At 32.0% G+C, this 21,038-nt stretch overlaps 1 protein-coding gene across 1 annotated transcript; it reads right to left on the reverse strand.

Annotated features, from left to right (window-relative positions):
- Positions 1 to 4,871: 4,871 nt before the first annotated feature.
- LOC124535440 lies at positions 4,872 to 6,404 on the reverse strand. The gene is made up of 2 exons (XM_047111654.1): positions 5,011 to 6,404; positions 4,872 to 4,876 (listed from the first exon to the last, which is right to left on the reverse strand). Exons 1-2 carry the CDS (start codon positions 6,365 to 6,367, stop codon positions 4,872 to 4,874), a joined length of 1,362 nt encoding a protein of 453 aa, XP_046967610.1. The 5' UTR covers positions 6,368 to 6,404.
- Between the last annotated feature and the right edge of the window lie 14,634 nt (positions 6,405 to 21,038).

Below are 21,038 nucleotides of genomic sequence, written 5' to 3' on the forward strand. Positions count from 1 at the left end.
TATCGTTTTCTTGGTTTTTAATTTTATTTCTATTTCCATGTATTGTCGTAAATGTCAATGGAATTTTTGATGTATTTTCTTTAACACTTGCTTCCAATTGCTTATTATTTTCAAAATATACTGTCAGAAATGGGTTTTCTGCTTCGGAATATAAATCGCTTTTATTGCTGAATTTATATATAGCTTTTATCATATCAGTATCGTTTAAAGTATCAACCTTGGCTGTTATAGCCGGAGCACCCATTTTCGTATATGATAATGGGATATTCCTTGTACTTTCTTTATCATTGGCACTTTGTTTCAATGGCGTAGTATATTTTATACGCGAAGTTTGAAATGGGTATGTTTCTTTAGAATATAGAGTACTTTTACTGTTCAATTTATGAGTAAAATTCTTTATATCGATATTGTCTGAAGTTATCGTATTCAACGAAGGTCTTTTAGTCGTTACACCGGCGTAAAATTTGTTTGTATTTATAAAAATACTCTCAGTTTTTTCTTGAAGATTTAGAAAATTTACGTTGTTTAAAGTTGTTTCAACGTTTTTTACAGCCGCAGATTTGTTTTGATATAATTTATCCTTTTGTGTTATGAAACTGTTTATTTTCTTTCTTTCTATATTGTTCTTATCCTGTACATTCTCATATTTAATGTTTTCTGCATTATTATTATTTAGATTATATTCATCTTTCATTGAAATATTTGTTAATGTCGACGATTTTGTCATTTTAGTCGTGGTTTTTATTTTGACTTGGTTTTTATTTATACTAATATTTGGATAATATGTATCCGTATATGTCGAAGGTATATTCACCAGCTTATATTTATGCTTTACAGGCATTTCCTGTTTAAAATTATTCCTTCCTTGTATTATATATTTTCCAATTTCCGAGTTTCCTGACTTAGTTTCGTTTAAAGGAGATTTGTCATTTATGTTACCTATTTGTTTAATTTTTGATTCCATCTTTTTTTCAGAGGTTGATTCAATAAACTTTGTTAACATTAAATATTTTTTATTTATCTTAGGTTGTATAGTTGTTATTGGATATGATAATGAATAGATCGCACGAGGATTTGATGACGTTGGATGCAATGAATGATGTATAGTTTTATTTGATGGAAGTTTTACTGTATGAGAATGAGTAGTATTACTATGAGAATTGTCTTCATCCTTGTTCGAATATTCATTAAATTCAGTCACTGATTTTAGGGTATTTAACATATGATTTGCATTCTTGAAGTTTCTGTCTATTTCACTCCTCATTGGTACTGAAACTTGCGTTGGCGTAACTGGACTATATTGAACTGAAGAATCTTTATCATATTTGTCAATATTATTTATTTTAATATGATTTCGTAATATTTTATTGGATTGATGGATATTATTAAAATAAACACTTTTTGGAGTTGTTATGTTATCGTTACTGTTATTCTCATGTATGATAACAGATTTAATATTTAAATTTCGCCGTCGATTATTCGAATTCAAATTTTTAAAATTAGGAGTTATTTCAGTGACTACAAATTGAGACAAATTGTCGCTACTTTTCTTTCCACTTTGAATGACTTTAGTACCATTGTTAAACGCTGTTAAATAATTGTTTTGGTTCCGATCTGAAATGACCAAGATTCCCGACGTAGATAAGGAGACGTTGGCATTTACATTTCTAACGTTAATAGAAAATGGGTCGCTCGTGACATTTGATATAGCAGAGGAATCTTTAACTTTATACATTTGTGTCGGTGATATAATGATTTGTTCACTCTTGTCCTTCTGCACATTTTGAATTACTTCTAAGTAACTACAATTAGTAACCTTTATTTCATGTATATTGGTGTGAGCTAGCGGAATCGAACTTGGATTTGTTTTACGTTTTTGTTTAAATATTTCTTTAGATTCATTATGATTCAAAATGAAGCTATTAGTTTTTAGTGCAGGTAGGTGCTCTATAGTTGATGTGTGTAAATGCCCGGGATAAATAGTTGTCGACTTTGGTGCATTAATCTGGGAATGGATTCCTTTGAACTTAAGCCTACTTGTATATGAGGAAACAGTAGAAGAATTTGTGCCATAATTAGTATCGTTCGACTTATTTATTAATATTATTGATTCCTTCCCATTCTGTGGCTTTGTTGAATATTTGTCAATTTGAAATTTTAATGATGATAAACCATTTTGTTTAATAGGTATCAAACAGTTTGTATCCCTAATTTTAGATTCTTTCTTTCTGTTGTCGGGTGGGAAATTTGTGGTATTATTTATGTATATTTTAGTAAAATTAGTTTTAGTAACATTTTCGATCCTTGTATGAATTCTTGGATTATTAATTGTTGTCTCCAGTATTACAAATGACGATTCAGTCGTAAGTGAAGCTTGATTTAAATTCGTGGCAGATACATTTTTCTCCTTATTTCCTTTAATTTCCGATTTATTTCGAAGTACTCTAGTTTTATATGCCTCATGATTTCTTTGAGTTGTGTCAGCATTTTTATCTGATAAAATTTGCATTGTGCTGGTAAATTCATTTTCATTCTGATTCTGTGAATTTTTAAAAGCTTGTAATCTTTCATTTATTTCAAAATTTCCAGGTTTGTTAATAACTACTGGTGATAATGTAAATGTTTCATAGTCAGTGTTGAGACCTGATGATAATTTTGTAATTTCATCGCTTAAAACTATATTTTTAGGTATAATTACTGGTGTGATGTAGTCTTCAGCTGGTAATACATTATTTAAATCTTCATCCAGTAACACAACATTCGTATTGACTTCCTTAGTAGCAGTTTTATAATTAACTCTTCTATTAGAACCTGTTATACTTTTATTATTGCTAGTAGTAGTATCGTAGGTTCTCAATTTTTTTATTTCTTTTTTATATATAAAGTTATTTCTAGAGTTCGAGTTATTTTTATTTTGTATAATATTGGATGGTATTGTGGTGTTCAAATAATTTGGCTTAGTAACTTGGGTTATTGAAGGTGTTTTTATTGTTTCTAGAAATTTAGTACTAAATTTATTGGATTCATTTTGACTCAAAGATGTAGTTGTAGATATATATTTTTCTTTTTTAATTTCATTATAAAAATTAATGGCACTTTCTGTCATACTTGGTTTTTCAAAAGCATTTTCAGACGATCCGATAACGTATGGAGTTGTTTGTATTACACTTGTTACTATTTTCACTGGTTTGTTGGGTTTATTAGATTTTTTTTGCATAAGTTTCGTCGTCATCAAATAGTGAGTATTTTTAAAAGACTTACTTCGATTTTCTGTCGATTTTTTAGATAAATTCGTGTTCGAATGCAATGGATCTAAAAGTTTCTCATTTCGCTGTTCATAATTTTCTAAAACTTTTGGTGTTTCAAGACCATTGTAGGAAATTTCAGTCAAAACAACCACGCTATTATGTAACGGGCTTTCTTTCGGATTCTTTTTAATTTTCGTATTATTAAAATTTCGTAAAGTATATTCCAGAGGGTTATTAATTGTCGTTAAATTTTGTAAATTACTTTTGACGTTTTCTTTTTTAATTATATTTTTAGTGAGTGGTAAAACTGTTCCGAAAGTTGGTAAATTATAATTAAATATTTCACTTGGTTTTGTTAATATTTCTAAATAAGGGACAGTATTTTGTTTTGCTTCTGTGTTCATATTTTTAGTTGCATCTGCTGTTGTAATCATCGTATTTTCTTTATCTGCAAAGACTATAGTGCTCTTTTTCTCTTTCTCAATAGTTTTAAGTGTTTCAATTGCAGTATTATTAGTAGTGCATATTTGTGTAATGTTTTTACGTTCATCTGTGTTTTTGTTTATAGGTAAATTAATTTTTAAACTTGTTCTGGTAGATGCTAATTTGTCTTGATAAACATTTGTATGTTTCATGTGAATAGTAGATGGTTTTTTATGTGGCGATTGAACGACCTTACTAAAATTATCCTGCGTTATTACATGATATACTTCGTTGTAAGGTTGTGTAAAATTTAAAGGCTCAAATAAATCATTAGCAATTGTTTTGTTTTTGGTCGTGTGAATCAATGAAGACCTTTCCGCTCTATCTTGGACAGAATGACTATTATTGATGTTATTTTTTTCAAGATGTGACTTCCTTTTTCTCGAACTCATATTTTCATAAATATCGGTATATCTCATGTAATTATCAATTTTCTCATTATTGTTACTGTTCATATTCATAACGTTTGAATATAAAACAAATTTGGATGAGTTCGAATAGAGTTTATTAGAATAATTGCTTTTTCTAGAATTTGTATTATTTCCATGATAGCTATTATCTCTTTCTATGAACTCACGTTTGACTTCGACTGGATTTATTGTTACAATTTCATCGTGGAATAGAGGAGTTGTAAAATAATTTTTGTTAGTCGTTATTGTGAACGTATTTTTATTGCCCTCGATTTTAATATATGGAAAAGGATCAATTACTCCATCCCTCTGCATCTTTGATTCAAAAAGACCGATTACATTAGTCGTACTTTTTAATAATGTTTTTGGCGCAGGCGTAGAATGTTTGAGCGGAGCAATAGTTTTGTCATCTTTAGCAATATTTATTATTGTAGAAAATAAGTTTGCATATTTTTTAGTTACGAATGTCAACTTTACTGAGTGCGTTGTTGTTTGTGACTTATTTACAACATTTGAATTTTCTTTTTCAGCTTCCATTGCTGTGTTATTTCTTTGTATAGAATCATTCTTAATTATTGGCCCTACATTTGCAGAAGTAGGTAATACAGATGATGTCGTTTTGTTAAGCATTAAACTAAAATTTAATATTGGTTTTTTGATTTCCAATTGGTATTTTGACTGCAAACTTATATTACTGGCATTAATTAAATTAGTTGAATTATTCAATGGGTCAACCTGTTCAATGGAAAAATTTGTAGAGTCATTTTTGTCACTTTTTGCAATAATTATTGGTGTAGAGAATAAGCTTTCATATTTTTTTGTTACTTTCGACATATTAACAACATCAAATGGTGTTTCTGTTGATTTACTTACCGCTTTTGAATACTTTTTATCAGATTTTAGTATGCTGTCAATTTGTTCTTTGTAATTATTATTTTTTATTTCCAAGAGTATATTTGTAGATGGTAATAAAGACTTTGTCGTTGTAGCATGAATTGGATGAGCTTCTATAATAGGCTGTTTGATTGGAATTTGATTTATTGGTTCAAAATGTTTCCTCGTATTGTTATTAAAACTTACTTCGGATTTTTCTGTTGTATAAATGCATTCTATATCACAGTTATTTGTGTAGTTTAAATCATCAATATTATCAGTGGTTGCAGTATCATTGATATTAACCTTTTTCTTAAATTCTTCGACTAATACTTTAATATTAGAAATAATATCTCTGTAACTTACCACATCTTCTTGTTCACTTTTACTCGTAACAGAATGCTCGTCAATTTGTCCACTTAAAATTTGTTTTTGACAAGTAATTAATGCTGAGTCATTATGACAGCATTTAGAAAAAAAGTCAGCATGGTGTTGATCCGGCAGAACATCTATATACATTTTTACAGTCCCTTTTACAGATAATAGCTTATAAAGATGAATTAAGTTTTCTTTTTGGCTTTCTATAAGGAAGAGATATATAGAGTACAGGTGACATTTTTCAACTTTATCTAATTTAAGTATTTCATCATTCTTCTGAAGGCTACTCTTATTAATTATATCAATGTCTATTGCAGTGTGGGAATGAAGCGTTTCATTTATTAAATATTCATTTAGTGTTTTTGTTTTTTTAAATCCAAACTTTTCGTTGTCAGGATATAAAGTAACGATAATTATAACACTGCTCTCCTGGTTATTATCAAACGCTAATTTGTTTCTATACAAATTATGCCTGTGGATATTATATGTGTGATAATCTTGAGTACTTATAAGAGACTGGAATAGAAGTGTGAAATATTTCTTCGTATGTTTTTGTGCAGTATCTCTATCAAATTGTTTTCGATGTGTGACGTCACTATCATTATGTTGCCTTTTTACATTTTCTTCTAATTCTTGTCTTAAATTTATACAAGTTTTATTGTAAATCTTTTTATATAGATTAGTTTTATTACCTCGATCGTCTTCATCATCCGTATGTAATGAGTTATTCTCAATAAGAAACATATATTTTTGTTTTTTTCTTAATACTTGTTGCATACACACGCAGACACTGTCTATTAACTTTAACGTTACTTCAAACAACTTTCTATCACTTGTCGCGACGTCTAGCGACTGTAATATTTTTAATAACAATGGATTATCGTTATTTGCTCTCACATTAACCGAACCATTATTTTCAGAAACTTGGATTAGAAGATATAACAGAACGTACAATGTCTTAATTTCTAAGTTCATTGCAAAGGCTTTACGAACACAAATTGTAGCTCCATGTTTGTTTGGTTTTTCGAGTACAATTGAGAAACAATGTCGGTTTTCCATTAAGATTGTTATTTGTTATGAAATTCGAAGAACAATTCCGATTAGATATATCGACAGATTGTCGCTTTAGAAACTTCTATTGCTTTAGACATAAAACGTTAATGAAGAATATTATTCATTTTATTTTTTTTTCTTATTAATCGTTATAGAATTATTTAAAAAATATATTTTAGTTTCGAAATTGCCTTTTTCATAATATGTAAATAAAATCAATTTAAACAACTTCTTCTTTACTATTTATTATATATTAATATAAATAAAAAATATCTAACAAATTCAAGTGCAATTAGTTTATTATTTACCCAATTAATCATCTCTTTTTGGCGCTCGACGAGGACATTTTGCATCCTCGGTCCCAGATCCTCTGAGAACTTCTTTACGATCTCCTGGGTCTTCTCCATCTGCTGCTGGCTCACAATCACCGACGCAAAGTCCAGATAGGAGTCGAGCGTGGCCTGCAGCTCCGGCACAGGGAGCTTGGCAACCTGGGCATACTGGCAACAACATTTATTTTATTATATTATGAAAAAGTATTCGATCTAGAAAGTTATTAATGAAGAAATTAACACAAAGTTATAATAAGTGGTGAACAATCAAAATAATAAGAACTTGAAAAGTAACGAAGAATTGAAAGTTAGAAACAACGAAAGAGGCAATTATCTTTGTGTTTGTTAAGAAAATAATAAACGAACATTTTAAACCTTAGGCAGCCAATAAGTTGTATGAGTTTGAATATTCTCCTTGGAAATGAAACAATTTGCTACTGCTGGACTAAAAGTTTCTTTCAGTTTATAAATTTTAGGAGCAGATTCTACCACGCATCTGCAGTTCAGTATACACGTGGCAGATGGTCATCCTGCACATAGTAGTTTTCTCAAAAACAAATTAACTACATTATAGTTTATTAGCACTTGCTTTGGGTTTGAACCCAAAATCTTTAATTAAGCTTCACTGGATTCAGCGTCCTAGTTGCAGGTCTAGTTATTGACTCAATGTATCATTGCAATGCTCCGATGCCGTAAATTATTGCACATGGACTTACTCATGGTTGTGACTTCCAAGTTTCGTCTTTTTTTAAATTAAGCCTAGCTAATTGATATGTTAGTAAATTAAAGAAGAAAATTAGCATAGGTGGTGTGCGCAACTGATCTCGTTATTTGGCGGCATCCTCCAAAGAACTTGGGTGCCGTTTATTTTTTAGTGCGTATTTTGTTGCAATAGGCGGTATGGAGTCCCAAATATCCCCCCACTATCCACCCCCAAGCACGTACCTGGATTTCCTCGTCGTCGGTGCCGTAGACCTGGGTGCTGAGCCATTTCTTTGGCAGTGACAGCAGCGACTCGCCCCATCCTAGAACAATGAGAGATTTTAATAATAAATGATAACTCATATTTATTAAAAATTGGATATACATATATATTATATTTCAACAATGGCCTGAAAACGATGTTAGGAACAAACTATTAATGGTTGGTTGGTTTGCAACGTAATATATGAATCTGAGACCAAAGTATTCAGGGAAGCGGAAAAGCTTTGGATAACTCTTTTCAATGGAAAAGGACATATCTGGCTTTTATTATGTAAATCCACAACTAAAGCCTGGCCAAATTACACTCTATAGAGGCAAATTTCTTAGAATATTTTCGTTTACCAATATGGGTTAAATCTATATGCAAATCATAAATGTAGTAAGTAACTGTCTGTCTGTCTGGCTGTCGCTCTTTCACGATCAAACCGCTTAACCTTAATTTTTTTTTAATGAACATTGGTATGAGCGAACTTGCACTCCAAGAAATTACATAGGTTACACCAACACATGACAACCATCACCCTAAAACACGAGAGAAGCCGCGGTGATTACTAGTATAAATATAAATCATCAAATGTATTCGCTAACCCAATTCCTATATACCTGCATCTTAGCAAATAGACTTCACACTCGGGATTAGGGAGAAGTTAAAACGTAGTGGCAATATCCGCCGGGAAATAGCATCGGCTCTGTTTAGAGACTCGCCTGTAGATCTATTTGCGGACGGATCTGGCGAATTGTTTGCGAACGAGTCCTGTTTGCGAATTACCAGAGCTCCGGCTAGCTTGATTTTTTAATTCTATTACGGAATTCGTTAAAATGGAATGTGTTTTTTTAATTTTCTGTAAGAATGCCGATGGGAAGTGGTCATCACCGACATATATGACTTGTTCCAGCCACCATCGCCACCAACATAACACCAATCTTTATTCTATATTTCTATAACCTTTGAGCTGTAAGAATACTATTTGACACACCCTTAAAACCGCAACACAGCAAAATTTTAATACCAACCTACCAAAATAGCAAGCCTTTTTGGGTAGATTGGTATTTAAATTTAACCATCAAATTCTTTTTTTTTTAATTAATTATCTATTTTGTATAAAATATAATACTAACTCAGTTTCTTACCGGTTCTGTCGGTATGAACTATACACCAAGTATGCACACCAGCGGTAGCTTTAGCTTAGAGATAGGTAATGGATGGTTAAAATTGCTTACGGAGCCATTGCTCGTCCACCTACCTACGTCATTAAGAATGCCTATTTAACATTGTGTCTTATTTGAACACGAATGATAGGGTTAAAAAATCTATCAAGATAGTCTTTCATCACAATATGTTCTTGAGAAAACCAATCGAATTCGAAATATAAAATACGTATAACATTATACGTATATCTAAATAAAGTGTGTTCGCCAACTAGCTGTGGCCTCGGGTCTGCCGGCTGACAGTGAACGATCATGCGATGGCTCCCCGGGGACGGACGAAATTTTATTACGTTCGGAACATGTATCAACCGAATGTCCATGGGAAATATAAATCGAAATAAATTATAGACGTACTTTTGTGAAATAAATACTGCATTTGCATCAGAAGTCTGTTAGAGCAATGACGGCAATCATCCCGATTAATACACGTAGGTATTCAACCATGCTTATGTCGTCCTGACCGATTTGAGATTTAGGAAAGTAATCAACTACTCAGATTATCATAAGTGTGTACGCAAACACAGGCGCATATAACTAACATGACTGTATTTTTAAAAGTTAAAAAAGAGTTTCTTGTCGTTTATTCTCAGTAGAATCTACTTCCCGAACCGTCGGTAATATTAAAGGACGATTCAAATATGCTTGTCAAAGTCTACTGGAATAAAGTTTATTTCGATTTCGATTTTTGATTGCCATTATCCCTCATGGGTCGGAGAGCTGAATGCTGGACCAACGGTTTTTTATACTTTACGAACTTTTTACACTCCCGTTTAGATTTTTTTTTTGAAAATGGAATAAAAATTTCGATCCGACTTGAGGCTTAAACCCTGTTAAATGAATCAAAATCAAAGCAGCAATCCATTTCGGATGCAGAAATGGCTCCGTGGTTAGAGATCGTGATCCTTAACCAAATATTGCGGCACGCTGACCTTTCGTGAGCTTCGTTTGTGTGCTTAATTTATTTCCCGCGCGGTGAGGCATAACATCGTGAGGAAATCGGCACGTTTCGTAGGAAAATCTTTTGTATGTCAATATTAAATTCACAAGATGTATTTTTTTTTGTGGTTTGGTGGACGATCACATCGACCACCTGATTTTAAGTGGGCATCAACTGCTATAGACATGTAATAAAATATTAATGACGACCTCCATGGTCGAGTGGTGTTTACACCGGTTTTCATGGGTACGCCACTCTGAGGTCCCGGGTTCGATTCCCGGCCGAGTCGATGTAGATTGCCATTAGTTTTCTATGTTGTCTTGGGTCTGGTTGTTTGTGGTACCGTCGTTACTTCTGATTTCCATAACACAAGTGCTCCAGCATTGGGATCAGAGTAATGTATGTGATTTGTGATTGTGATTTATTTATTTATTTATCATTCTAATAAGCAGCAATGCTATTATTGAATATTCCCGTTTAGCTGTAGAGTATGTAAGGAGTAGGTGTAACCTGCCAGCGCGGACTTGCAAAGCCCTGCTACCAAGTACAAGTAAAGTACATGTAGAGAATAGATCAAAATTTAAACCGAATAAATATCCTTGATGTTATATTACATACTTAACGTTTTATTTCACAGTATTGTAAGAAGAGTTCCATTTTTAAATTATGATTATTTCAAGTATGCAAACGAAAACTTTACACACACATAAGCTGAACATTTGAAATAATAAAATATAGCACTAAAAGCGAACTCAATAAAACGTACGGCGCAGTTTGAAATTGAATTCCGACTCAATTTCTGCTGCAACTGAATTTGTGAACACGTTCCGTCTGAAACTACTGAATCTATATTTTATTTACCGATAAGAATTTACCAGTTTCATTCTTCCTGCAGCTGGATGCGCGTGTTATCAAACATGAAAATGTTCCACGCCCAACAATATATGTATAGTGCACAGCTCCAGTGGTAAGTATGCGTCAAACTACGTCAAAGTATATATTTCGTCATTAATGTTTATCAGATGGAGCTTAGCAGTGAAGGAAAATAGTCAGGATACTTGTTCGTGTATTATGTTCAGCCTGTGTGTCTCGTTATCTATATATCAGTAGCATAGTGAAATATGCTCCAAACGACTTTATAAAGTAAGGCGGCACTTGGACAGCTGAGACATTTACGTGTTGCTACTTCTAACCTAACCAATTTATATATATTAGCTTTATAATCATATAAATAAGTTGAGACTTATAAAACACTGTTTTGCACAAAAACAATGCCCACAAAATACACCAAGGCCTTTGAGGGCAATTCTGTCACAAACATGTTAATGATAGTCAAAGGATTCTAAAGCAATGAACCAGAATCGTTAAGTAATATTTTATTAGCGACTTCATCCATTCGCTGTTCTACATTCATATTATGCAACCGTGTTCTATATATTTTTTTTCGGGATTTAAGCTTGTTTGCATTTGTGCCAGTTCTTTGTAAATCAATAGCAAAATATTCAATATATATGAATAAAAGCAGAAGAAGATTTTTCCTTAGATTGAGCTGTGAAAAAATCAGTGATCCAAACGCCAAACAACGAAGGCAAGTAATATCTTGAATGAGAGAGCTATGTATGTTTTGGATCCATTCAATAAGCTCATGTCCATCAAATATAGTGCACACACAATATGGGTTATTGTATAACAGCCAAGCGGTAATATAACAAAATAGAAATCCAAACATTAATGTCCATCAATCCCCTACTTCGCTTAAAAACATTTATAATAATAGACAGTGTATAAATTTACATTCGATATCGAATATAGCGTACGTAGACTCCCCCTACCCCTCCAGGTGTCGCTTCCCACGGGGATCGCTTCGATTCTCTTTCATAGCTCGGAGACACATTAAATATTTTAGAATGACATTTCATATTATACCTCGCTGTGATCCGGTTACTTGTTTATTTTGAGAGAAATTTATGTCGCGAGTCTTTGTGAAACAGTTTAAGCTAGATGAGGGTCAAAATTTTATAATAATTGTTGTGTACAGAATAATCTTCTTAAATAAGATCTTTTAAATAACTTTTCTATTTAAACGTATTGAAGAAAGGTAGTAGTATTAGTAGTGAACTATTACGATATTACATACTACTACTACTACGACATTGACAGTCGTTGTTACTACACTATTAGTAAAAGTAGTCAATTTTTCACTGCGAGGCTTAGGCCTTCCTTTCCCTTTATCTAAAAGAAGCTAAGATGTAACAATGAAGTAGGAAAGGCGAGTCAGTCAGTTATTTGGATGATTGGGACAATTCATTTAATATATTATATGTATATATCAATAACGAGGAATGAAAGGGAAATAAAGATCTAGACTTTTTTTTTACTTTATACTATTTATAATTAAAATATAATTAAGTTACTTTATGTAGACAGTGACGTACATGAAAGCTTTTGAAGAGTCCCTAAAAGCTTTCAGAGTGGTGCATGATATGTGAGTCCAAAAAGAAAACATCGACCGGACTCCTGGTTATTTAATTACGCAACCCCAGTCGTCGCCGCGGAGAGGACGACAAGCGCAGCGGGCTCGTTTTATTTACACTATTGAAGGCAAGTCGAATGCATTGCAGAGACGCGGCTAAAATAAACTTTCAAAGCTAAAATATACTTTCTCATTTTATGTAGGATATATATAAATTTAAGTTCGCTAATTTAGATGATGACTCAGGATTTTGCAAGTAATTGGAATAGTCAATTTAGCTTTAATTATTTTAGATATTTGTCAAAACGAAAAGCCTGCTTGAATATAATATATTTAGGTTTTGGTTTCATCATATATTCGACCACCAAGCAGCATTACTTAGTATTGCTGGCGAGTGAGAAATTGTAACCACAGCAAAAGGGATACAACATCTGCGCTTGGTGGCGCATTGACGCTATAAGGAATGGCGAATATTTCTTACCAATATCTATCGGCACACTAGCATCAGCAACCCCTTTTTTATACTATATCTGTGTCATAAGCCTGACTCAACTCCACGTGATAAGTGGAAGTGAAGTCCAAAGGTGAAGACGACTAGCACAGTCAACAAGAATGAGCTGCACTAGTCGCCCTCGGCATGCCGGTCCGCAAGATGCCTTAACACCTCGATTGCTGTTCACATACATTTGCCATAAAAAAATTGTGGTATTTATTTATATCTATACCGAAATAATTTAATGAATATTTTCAAAGTATCATTTCGATATCAACGACACACATTTTGATAGACGAATAGAGTTGGTATGATGTATTGATTCATCGATGAAAGCGTCAAACATGATAAAAGTTTGCCATTAATATACATAACTAATATCTCAATTAGTATTCTACTGAGTGACTGTCGTATTCCTTACATTATGTAAGAAATAATGATAGCTTGGTAACTGTATTCTATAAAAGGAATTCTATAAATGTTTGCGAGGAGTACTTAGAAAGTATTACAGGTGCGCTATTTACGGACCGGAGCGCTACGAATTACGTGTAGCAGGATAAATATATGAAGATTACAGAGGATGTTATTACTAAAAGTGTTATAACAACATTTACAATGACAGCCAGATATTCTTCGTAAGCAAAACCTTTTTTTTATTTTAAGCGTGCTAAATAATTATTTTTAAATACCGAAAGCTCTACAAATGTATTACATTACAAAAATAATTGGTGTGTAATTACTTGTTTGTTTTATTGACCGATTTTCCTTTTAATATTGTTAAGGAAGAAAATATTTAATCACCGTTTGTTTTTCTTTCGAATATCGAATCAATAATGTCGAGTAGGGTATATCAGTGTTTACCTAAACAGTCGTTAATTAACATTTAAAAGTCAAATAAAGTAACAACCTGTAAATATCTCACTATCTTTCCCTTTGAGGAAAGAGATAGCGTATACTACCATCCTGCTCCAATGTGCCTCGCGGTCTAGTATATTTGTGTATGTATAAGGAAAGGTCAAAAGATAAATCCTCGTTAAAATAAGTAAGAAACGCTGTCGCGTCCGCTGGTAGTGTGGTCGCACTCTCGGGCGGGTCGTTGCCATGGCGACGCAGGTGCGCGGATCGATCGAGCAGGTGTTTCGTCGGCACACATCCCTCAATCTTTATTGCATTGAATGCTAACCTTAATACGAGACCTTTATATTTTGACATAGTTTGCGCAAAACTACCTATTCAAAATATACATTTGTTAACATAATAACATGTTAACCAATAAATAATAACATGTAAAAATTGTTAGGTGTACTATAAGCTACACTAAGTACAAATCAGAACTTGTATCTTTTTTAAATTTATCTGTAAACATAGTTGATTTATAATTAATTATTACATCACTTATCGACATGTAATAGTTTGTCCAAAATGTTTTGACCCTTGATCCTTTAAACAGATTATCTAAAATTATAATTCGAGTTTCATGGCGTAGTTACATCTTGTAATTCGAATTCAATTTGTAAACCTTTCTGTAGTTCTCATATTCTTCACTGTTTTTAAGATTTAACTTAACTCAAGAACATTATTTTATTATTATTTATATATTATTTATAAAAAAGGACTCATTTCGTGTTCCAGCGTATGAATTTATCTCGTTGAAAGCGGAGCCGCGTTAATAAGTGCAAAACTAAGTTAGTGGGTAATTAGAAGCGTCGCACGTAACGTCACCCTAACGAGGGACCACTAACTACGGAACCTGTTCTGATTACTAACAACTATATTATTCACTGAAAAATATATTTTAGTTTAACTAAGTATTGCCTGTTTTTCTTTTAAATGAGAAGTGTACTAAAAAGTAATTATAGCATTACTTTTTTATTATTATGAGTGGAAATTATTATATTTTTATATATATTAATAACATAGTTCCTAGACTGTGATATATATCTTAAGACTATGAAGAACTTAAATCGATATCTGGGTAATTTTATTTATACTGTGTTACTCTCCAGTCAGCTTATCGATAGAACCAACAAGCTACGTCGTAGATGTCTCTACTGCCGCTACGACAAACACTGAAACGCAATTTGCTCAGGTAATATGTTATTTGGTATCGAATAATGAAATTAGAAGACATTTAAAATATTTGTTAACTACAATCTTATGATATTAAAGAACATGTAAACTTTGAAACGTCAGGACTCTTGACTCTTGAATAACATTGGAAGGATGTAACATATTAGATCATATGGTTTGCGTCGAACGATTAGTGTATAATGATTACAGGAACGATCTCTATCGTTTTAATAATTAAAAAAAAATATTTAACCGTTAAAGGCTATAAATTATTAATTCAAAGAAAATAATGAATCGTTATAGGTTATGATTTTGTTACCAATGATAAGAATGACGACACCATAAACTGACATAACGTATTTTGAATTTCATGTCTCAATCTGTGTTTATAAATTATCTCAATGACAACAAAATCATTGTGAGTCGTGAGGCCATCCTACATGTATGAATCTGCCATCAACGACACCACTAGAATAAACTCAAACAAGCGGTCTTTGTCCATCAGCGGAAGGTTGCCCATTAACCGGTCTGACTTCGTTTCCTAAACAACATCTCAGACTCAGTTCTTCGGTATAGTTTATTTTTGTTTCAAACAAAAGGTACGAACTTCGCCGATCGACGACGCGGGCCTTTGCCCCCGACGGCCATTACGCTTTTATGGAGGTTTAAATATTTTATGGCTCGTGGCTCGGGGTGGGAGCTTGTTAAATTTTCATGGTCCCACGATGCCCAACTCTCATTATTTTCGAATTTAAGTATGACTTATTTAAACGAATAACCGTTTTGGAAAAAACCCTTGTGTATCAGTTATATCTTATATTATTTTAGTCGATTATAATATATAAAGTAAATAGATGACAAAAAAAAAGGTAGAAGTCATAATAAATTATTACATAGATTGAAGACAAATGATGGTTGGATAAAGGATTAATTAAGGTCACCCAGTGGCCGACTACCACGCGTTTTAGTACATACTTGCATGTCTTCATGGGTAAGTAAGTAGGATTTTTATACTATTGAGTGTAACTCTCGGCTAGGTTGCGCAAAAACATTGACTTGTATAACGTTCTTCTTTTCTAACTTCATTTCGTTTCTTTTTATTTCACTTTTAAAATATTTGGTTATGTACGTTAAGATGTCGAATTAAATGACGATTCAAAAGAGCAAAGGAATATTGTGTTACAGATAGTTATAGCATTCTAGGTTTTCTTGATTAATGGTAATCAAAGGGAAACTGAGAGATGAAAAAACTTACAAAGATTGATTATTAATTATATCGCATTTAATGTTGCCTGGTACACGTTCTCTATTATGTCACACTAATTACATTACTATTCCAGAAAATAGAACGTAATTGGAAATAATTACTTTACAAAGTTTTATATCAGCCAGATGAACGACGCCAAAAGCAAAGATCCAATTAATAGAATATAAAACAAAAGTAGGAAAAAGTAAAAATAAAATGTCTTATATATGAAACCATCGTACGGTGTATTTTCGTTGTGACCTCGAGCATTCAATCAGCTAATACTTCAGCTCTTCAGCATATATCGGTACATTTCAATTAATACAAAAGTAGTCAAGAGGGATCGATGGCTGCCCTCAAAGGATTCTATTTGCTGAGGACCGAGCGAGCGTGGGGGAGTCTAGTGTTTGTTTGACTTCAATTACCCTAAAAAATGTACAAGGCTTGTTTATTTGTGTTTAACGTAACTTATTTCAATTTATAGAAATAGGCTTTTCTAAAAATATTTAAAATTCCAATTCCAAACAGTACTGGGTGCTGCAACATTTCTGCCTGATTTACATATTATGACACATCCATTGGCGCACCCTGGGGGTTAGATCCAGTATGTATCGTGACGGCAAACGCTGACTTATCAGGCCCCCTTTCTCCCACGTCTCTAAGGTATTGCAGCTTCAATTTAACTTAGCGAGCTCTTTCAGGAGAAGACAATTTTGTGTTTTGGGAGTTTTACGAGCTATTAAATGTATTTATTAGTTAGCTTATTATGAATGATTGTTTTAAAATTCTGGCCGGATTAAATATGAAACAATTTCTTTACAATTGATAAAGGAAACGATTGTCTGTTTGATATTTTATTTCGTTCCTCAGAAACTGCCATAGTCACTGCTCCGAAACTGTTGCTCTGCCACAATTAATATTCTGGGACCAAATAACAATATAAGTAAATAACTTCACCCACAGAATAACACGTAGCGCCCTCCAATTAGACTAATTACTATCAAAAACATCACCGCACCCTATCTAGCCTGATCTTCAAATATCAAATCGCCCTAATCGAATTTATGCCTTAAACCTAAATTATAGAGTTCAAATTCAATTATTTCCCCTCTAATTAAAACATCGTACAAAGAAAACTGTGCTTAAAGGAATCCAACTTAATGTTCAATTTTCAATGGGAGATTAAATAGGCTTTCAGATGAAAGAGCTTTTATATATACATACAAAGTATACCTTATGGTTGTGATCATAGAGTTGAAGTTTGCCCAAAAACGAATAAAATCGATGTACTTAATACGTTGATTTGCATGGATTGCGAAGGATATTTAATTGATGGTACGAACTATGAATAATTTCGAATGCTTTTGAATAAACCGGCAAGTATAAGTAAGAAGACCTGCTGACCGAATTTCAGATTTTGTGGTCAATTATGTGGCATTAACTATTAATAATATTAGTTTATATTAGTGACGTTCATAGTATTTTATAATATGGAATATTATTATCGATAAGTAAAGTAACAGCCTGTAAATTTCCAACTGCTGGGCTAAGGCCACCTCTCCCATTAGGGAGAGGGTTTGGAACATTTGCTGTTCTAATGCGGGTTGGTGGAATGCACATGTGGCAGAATTTCGATGAAATTAGACACATGCAGGTTTTCTCACGATGTTTTCTTTCACCGCCGAGATGAATCATAATCACAAATTAAACACACACATGTATATAGTGGTGTTTGCCTGGGCTTGAATCCGAGATCATCGGTTAAGATGGACGCGTTCCAACCACTGGGCCATCTCAGCTCTTCATACAGCCAATATAACAATAACTACATATAACTACGTTATATAATCGTAAATAGACTTTTAAATAGTCAAATATTTTTCGTTTAATTTTACTTATGAGGACTCTAAAAAATATATTAAATACGCAATTATTTTTATTACTTTTTAGTGCATATTTATTTGTTTTAAAATAGTGTTTTGTTTGAAGTCGATTTTTCTTTTTGTTAAAATTTTTATTTATTAATTTTCACTAACAGATACTAAGGCCTTAATATCGATTAAAATTAAATGAATCTTAAAACTTAACATATAAAGTAATATTGAATATAACAGAATATGTTATCAAGGAACTAAGATTTTTAATATTTTATGATAGCAACCACAATGGCGCGTCAAAACATCGTGAGGCAAGGTATTTACACTAAAAATGTGATATTATGAAATCATTTTAAATAAAACAAGATATCTTTCAATAAGAGATTACAATGAAAAAACAAGTTAGTATTTGTTAATTTTCAAATTGGACACATAAATAGCACCTTCATTCCGAATCTGTAGTAGCCGGTAGAAGTATAATCTTGTAAAATGATGATGTAAAGTGCTTTATACCAATTTCAATGAAGTACGGGTACATTTGTTTTGGTTTGGTTATATTTGGTACGATAATAGAGCAGGACTACTGCTGCTGCTGAGGTGTAGAAATTAAAACGAGCAGAGTTTGATGTAACAAGTATATTCGATCACTGAATAATTTTTGATCACGTTACATACAACTAGATAGAATATCCGATTAGTGTATTAACTGGTTAATCTAATGAATTACACTCTACGGGCCGCTTGCATTGACAAACACGAATCGAACACACTAAACTACGCCCTATCTCAGCGCATTACGGGTGAGATTCGTTTAACAATTTTATAATTTTTTTTTACTCTCCGATATTTCAATCGAGACCGGTAACATGTGCTTGTCAATGAAGCTACCTAATTATATAACTTTAAAAATCTAATTTCAAGAATATATAAGACAGGCAATTTTGATAAAACCTAATTATACACGTGATTTCCAAATACTTTGTATTAACTGACATGTATAATTAAGACGTTAACATGATTATTGCTACTAGTACATATATATTAAGATATACATCATATAATTTAGATGCTACATTATTTATACAGCATTCGACTATAGAGACTTCTAATCACATAACAGATGTATCTAATATGCATGATTATATGTAATTATACATTAAGTTTTTAATATATTGAATTTTATAATTAGCGTTAATATTAAATTAGTTATGACTGTATTACTTAGTTGCAGATTCGATCAGATATAGATTACATTTGTAAGGTTTCTTAAGTGAGGTTCTCGTATAATTTTAATAATTCACAATTTTATTGACATCTACGTGTCCGCATTGAATTTGAAAAGAAATATTTTCGGACATTTAAGAAATAATCGAACAAAAATATAGGAAAGCGCGTCGAGAACCAACAAAACCTTTAACCCCCAAGTAATATGGACATAACTATCTTACTCACTGTTCCCTTAATCCAAATTAAACTAAGTTTAAACATAGTTTAAGTGCAACTTTATATTTAACGCATCTAACTTTGTAAGCGACTGTGACTGTCATTTATAATATTTTGCTAAAACTACCGAAGCTACGCTAAATATGTACACAAGTTTAAACGAATGAGGTACTTATCACTATTAAGATAATATGACAGTTTATAATCACTCTTAGTTAAGAAATCATAGATTACGACTTCACTCATAAACCTCGTTTAGCGGGATGATTAAACGCTAATTCTGTCTTTTTTTGTCCTCACTCAATTGACATAAGAAAGAAAGAAACAGCATTGTTTGACTAATCGCCCCATTAACGATATGTTCATCGGTAAAGCCTTTACTATATTAGTAACATGATACAGTTTTATTTACTATATAATGATAATATTTTTAATATAGATATACATTTTTAAAACATATTATATTTAATATATATAATAAACACAAATGAATAACAAACTTACGATTAATGTACGACTATTTTTATATTTGTACGCCTTAGTAAATATAATGAAGTAAGCATAAATTATTTAATCTATTAATTTTTAAAACGGCGCACATGATAATCGTACAGATATTAGTTATTTTAAAACAAATACATAACAAAATCGACGCATAACATATAATGACTTGAATGTTAATACCACTTTTTCAGTCATATAATGACTTCATTAAAAAATATAATTTATCACGAATGTTTTATATCGAAACTATAAGATGTGAGTTATTAAATTAGGAATAGCTATATTGCTTACATCAATACATTCATACAAACATTAAAATTACAAGATACAATTGGATATAAACTAAATTACTCAATGACATTTATTCACAAACGCAACTCACTCACACAGGGGATATACTTACAGAAAAGTACGTTACGCCAATCGTACATTACGTTACAACATTCACTAATCGTACAAGTAGTGAAGAATTTTAAATTTAAACTTTCTAAAATTAGTTTTCATATAAATGATATTATATGGGATCGAAAAAAGAGAAGGAAATTGAATTTTGACTAAAGTATATAACTTTTCGACTAACATGTTGTACGCCCTAGAGATTAAATTTATAGACAATTTTAGAATGGATTTAGAAGAAAGACGAAATATAACTATAGTTAGAAAGACATAGAGCTAGCGGACGGGTGTCGATCTAGGTCGAAATATTAATTGCAAACACGCCGTGAACTACACACACACATACACATACACACGCTCACGCACACACACATACAGGAGAGAAGATTTACATCATATTTATTTTACCTCAAAAGATCAAACAATGACAAGATTTTTGTTCTGAAGATGGAGTATCGATGTTTTCGTTAATTAACTCAATATATTTATATTTGCAGTTAATTTCAATTGAAAGGTTACATTCTCATAATATATATCCATAATACATACATTCATATTATATAAATAAAATACTATTTATGATACATAGTACACACACGTACATTCAAAGATACATCCACACAAACACC

This window comes from Vanessa cardui, chromosome 14 (assembly GCF_905220365.1).
Source record: "Vanessa cardui chromosome 14, ilVanCard2.1, whole genome shotgun sequence".
Taxonomy (NCBI): Eukaryota; Metazoa; Arthropoda; class Insecta; order Lepidoptera; family Nymphalidae; genus Vanessa; species Vanessa cardui.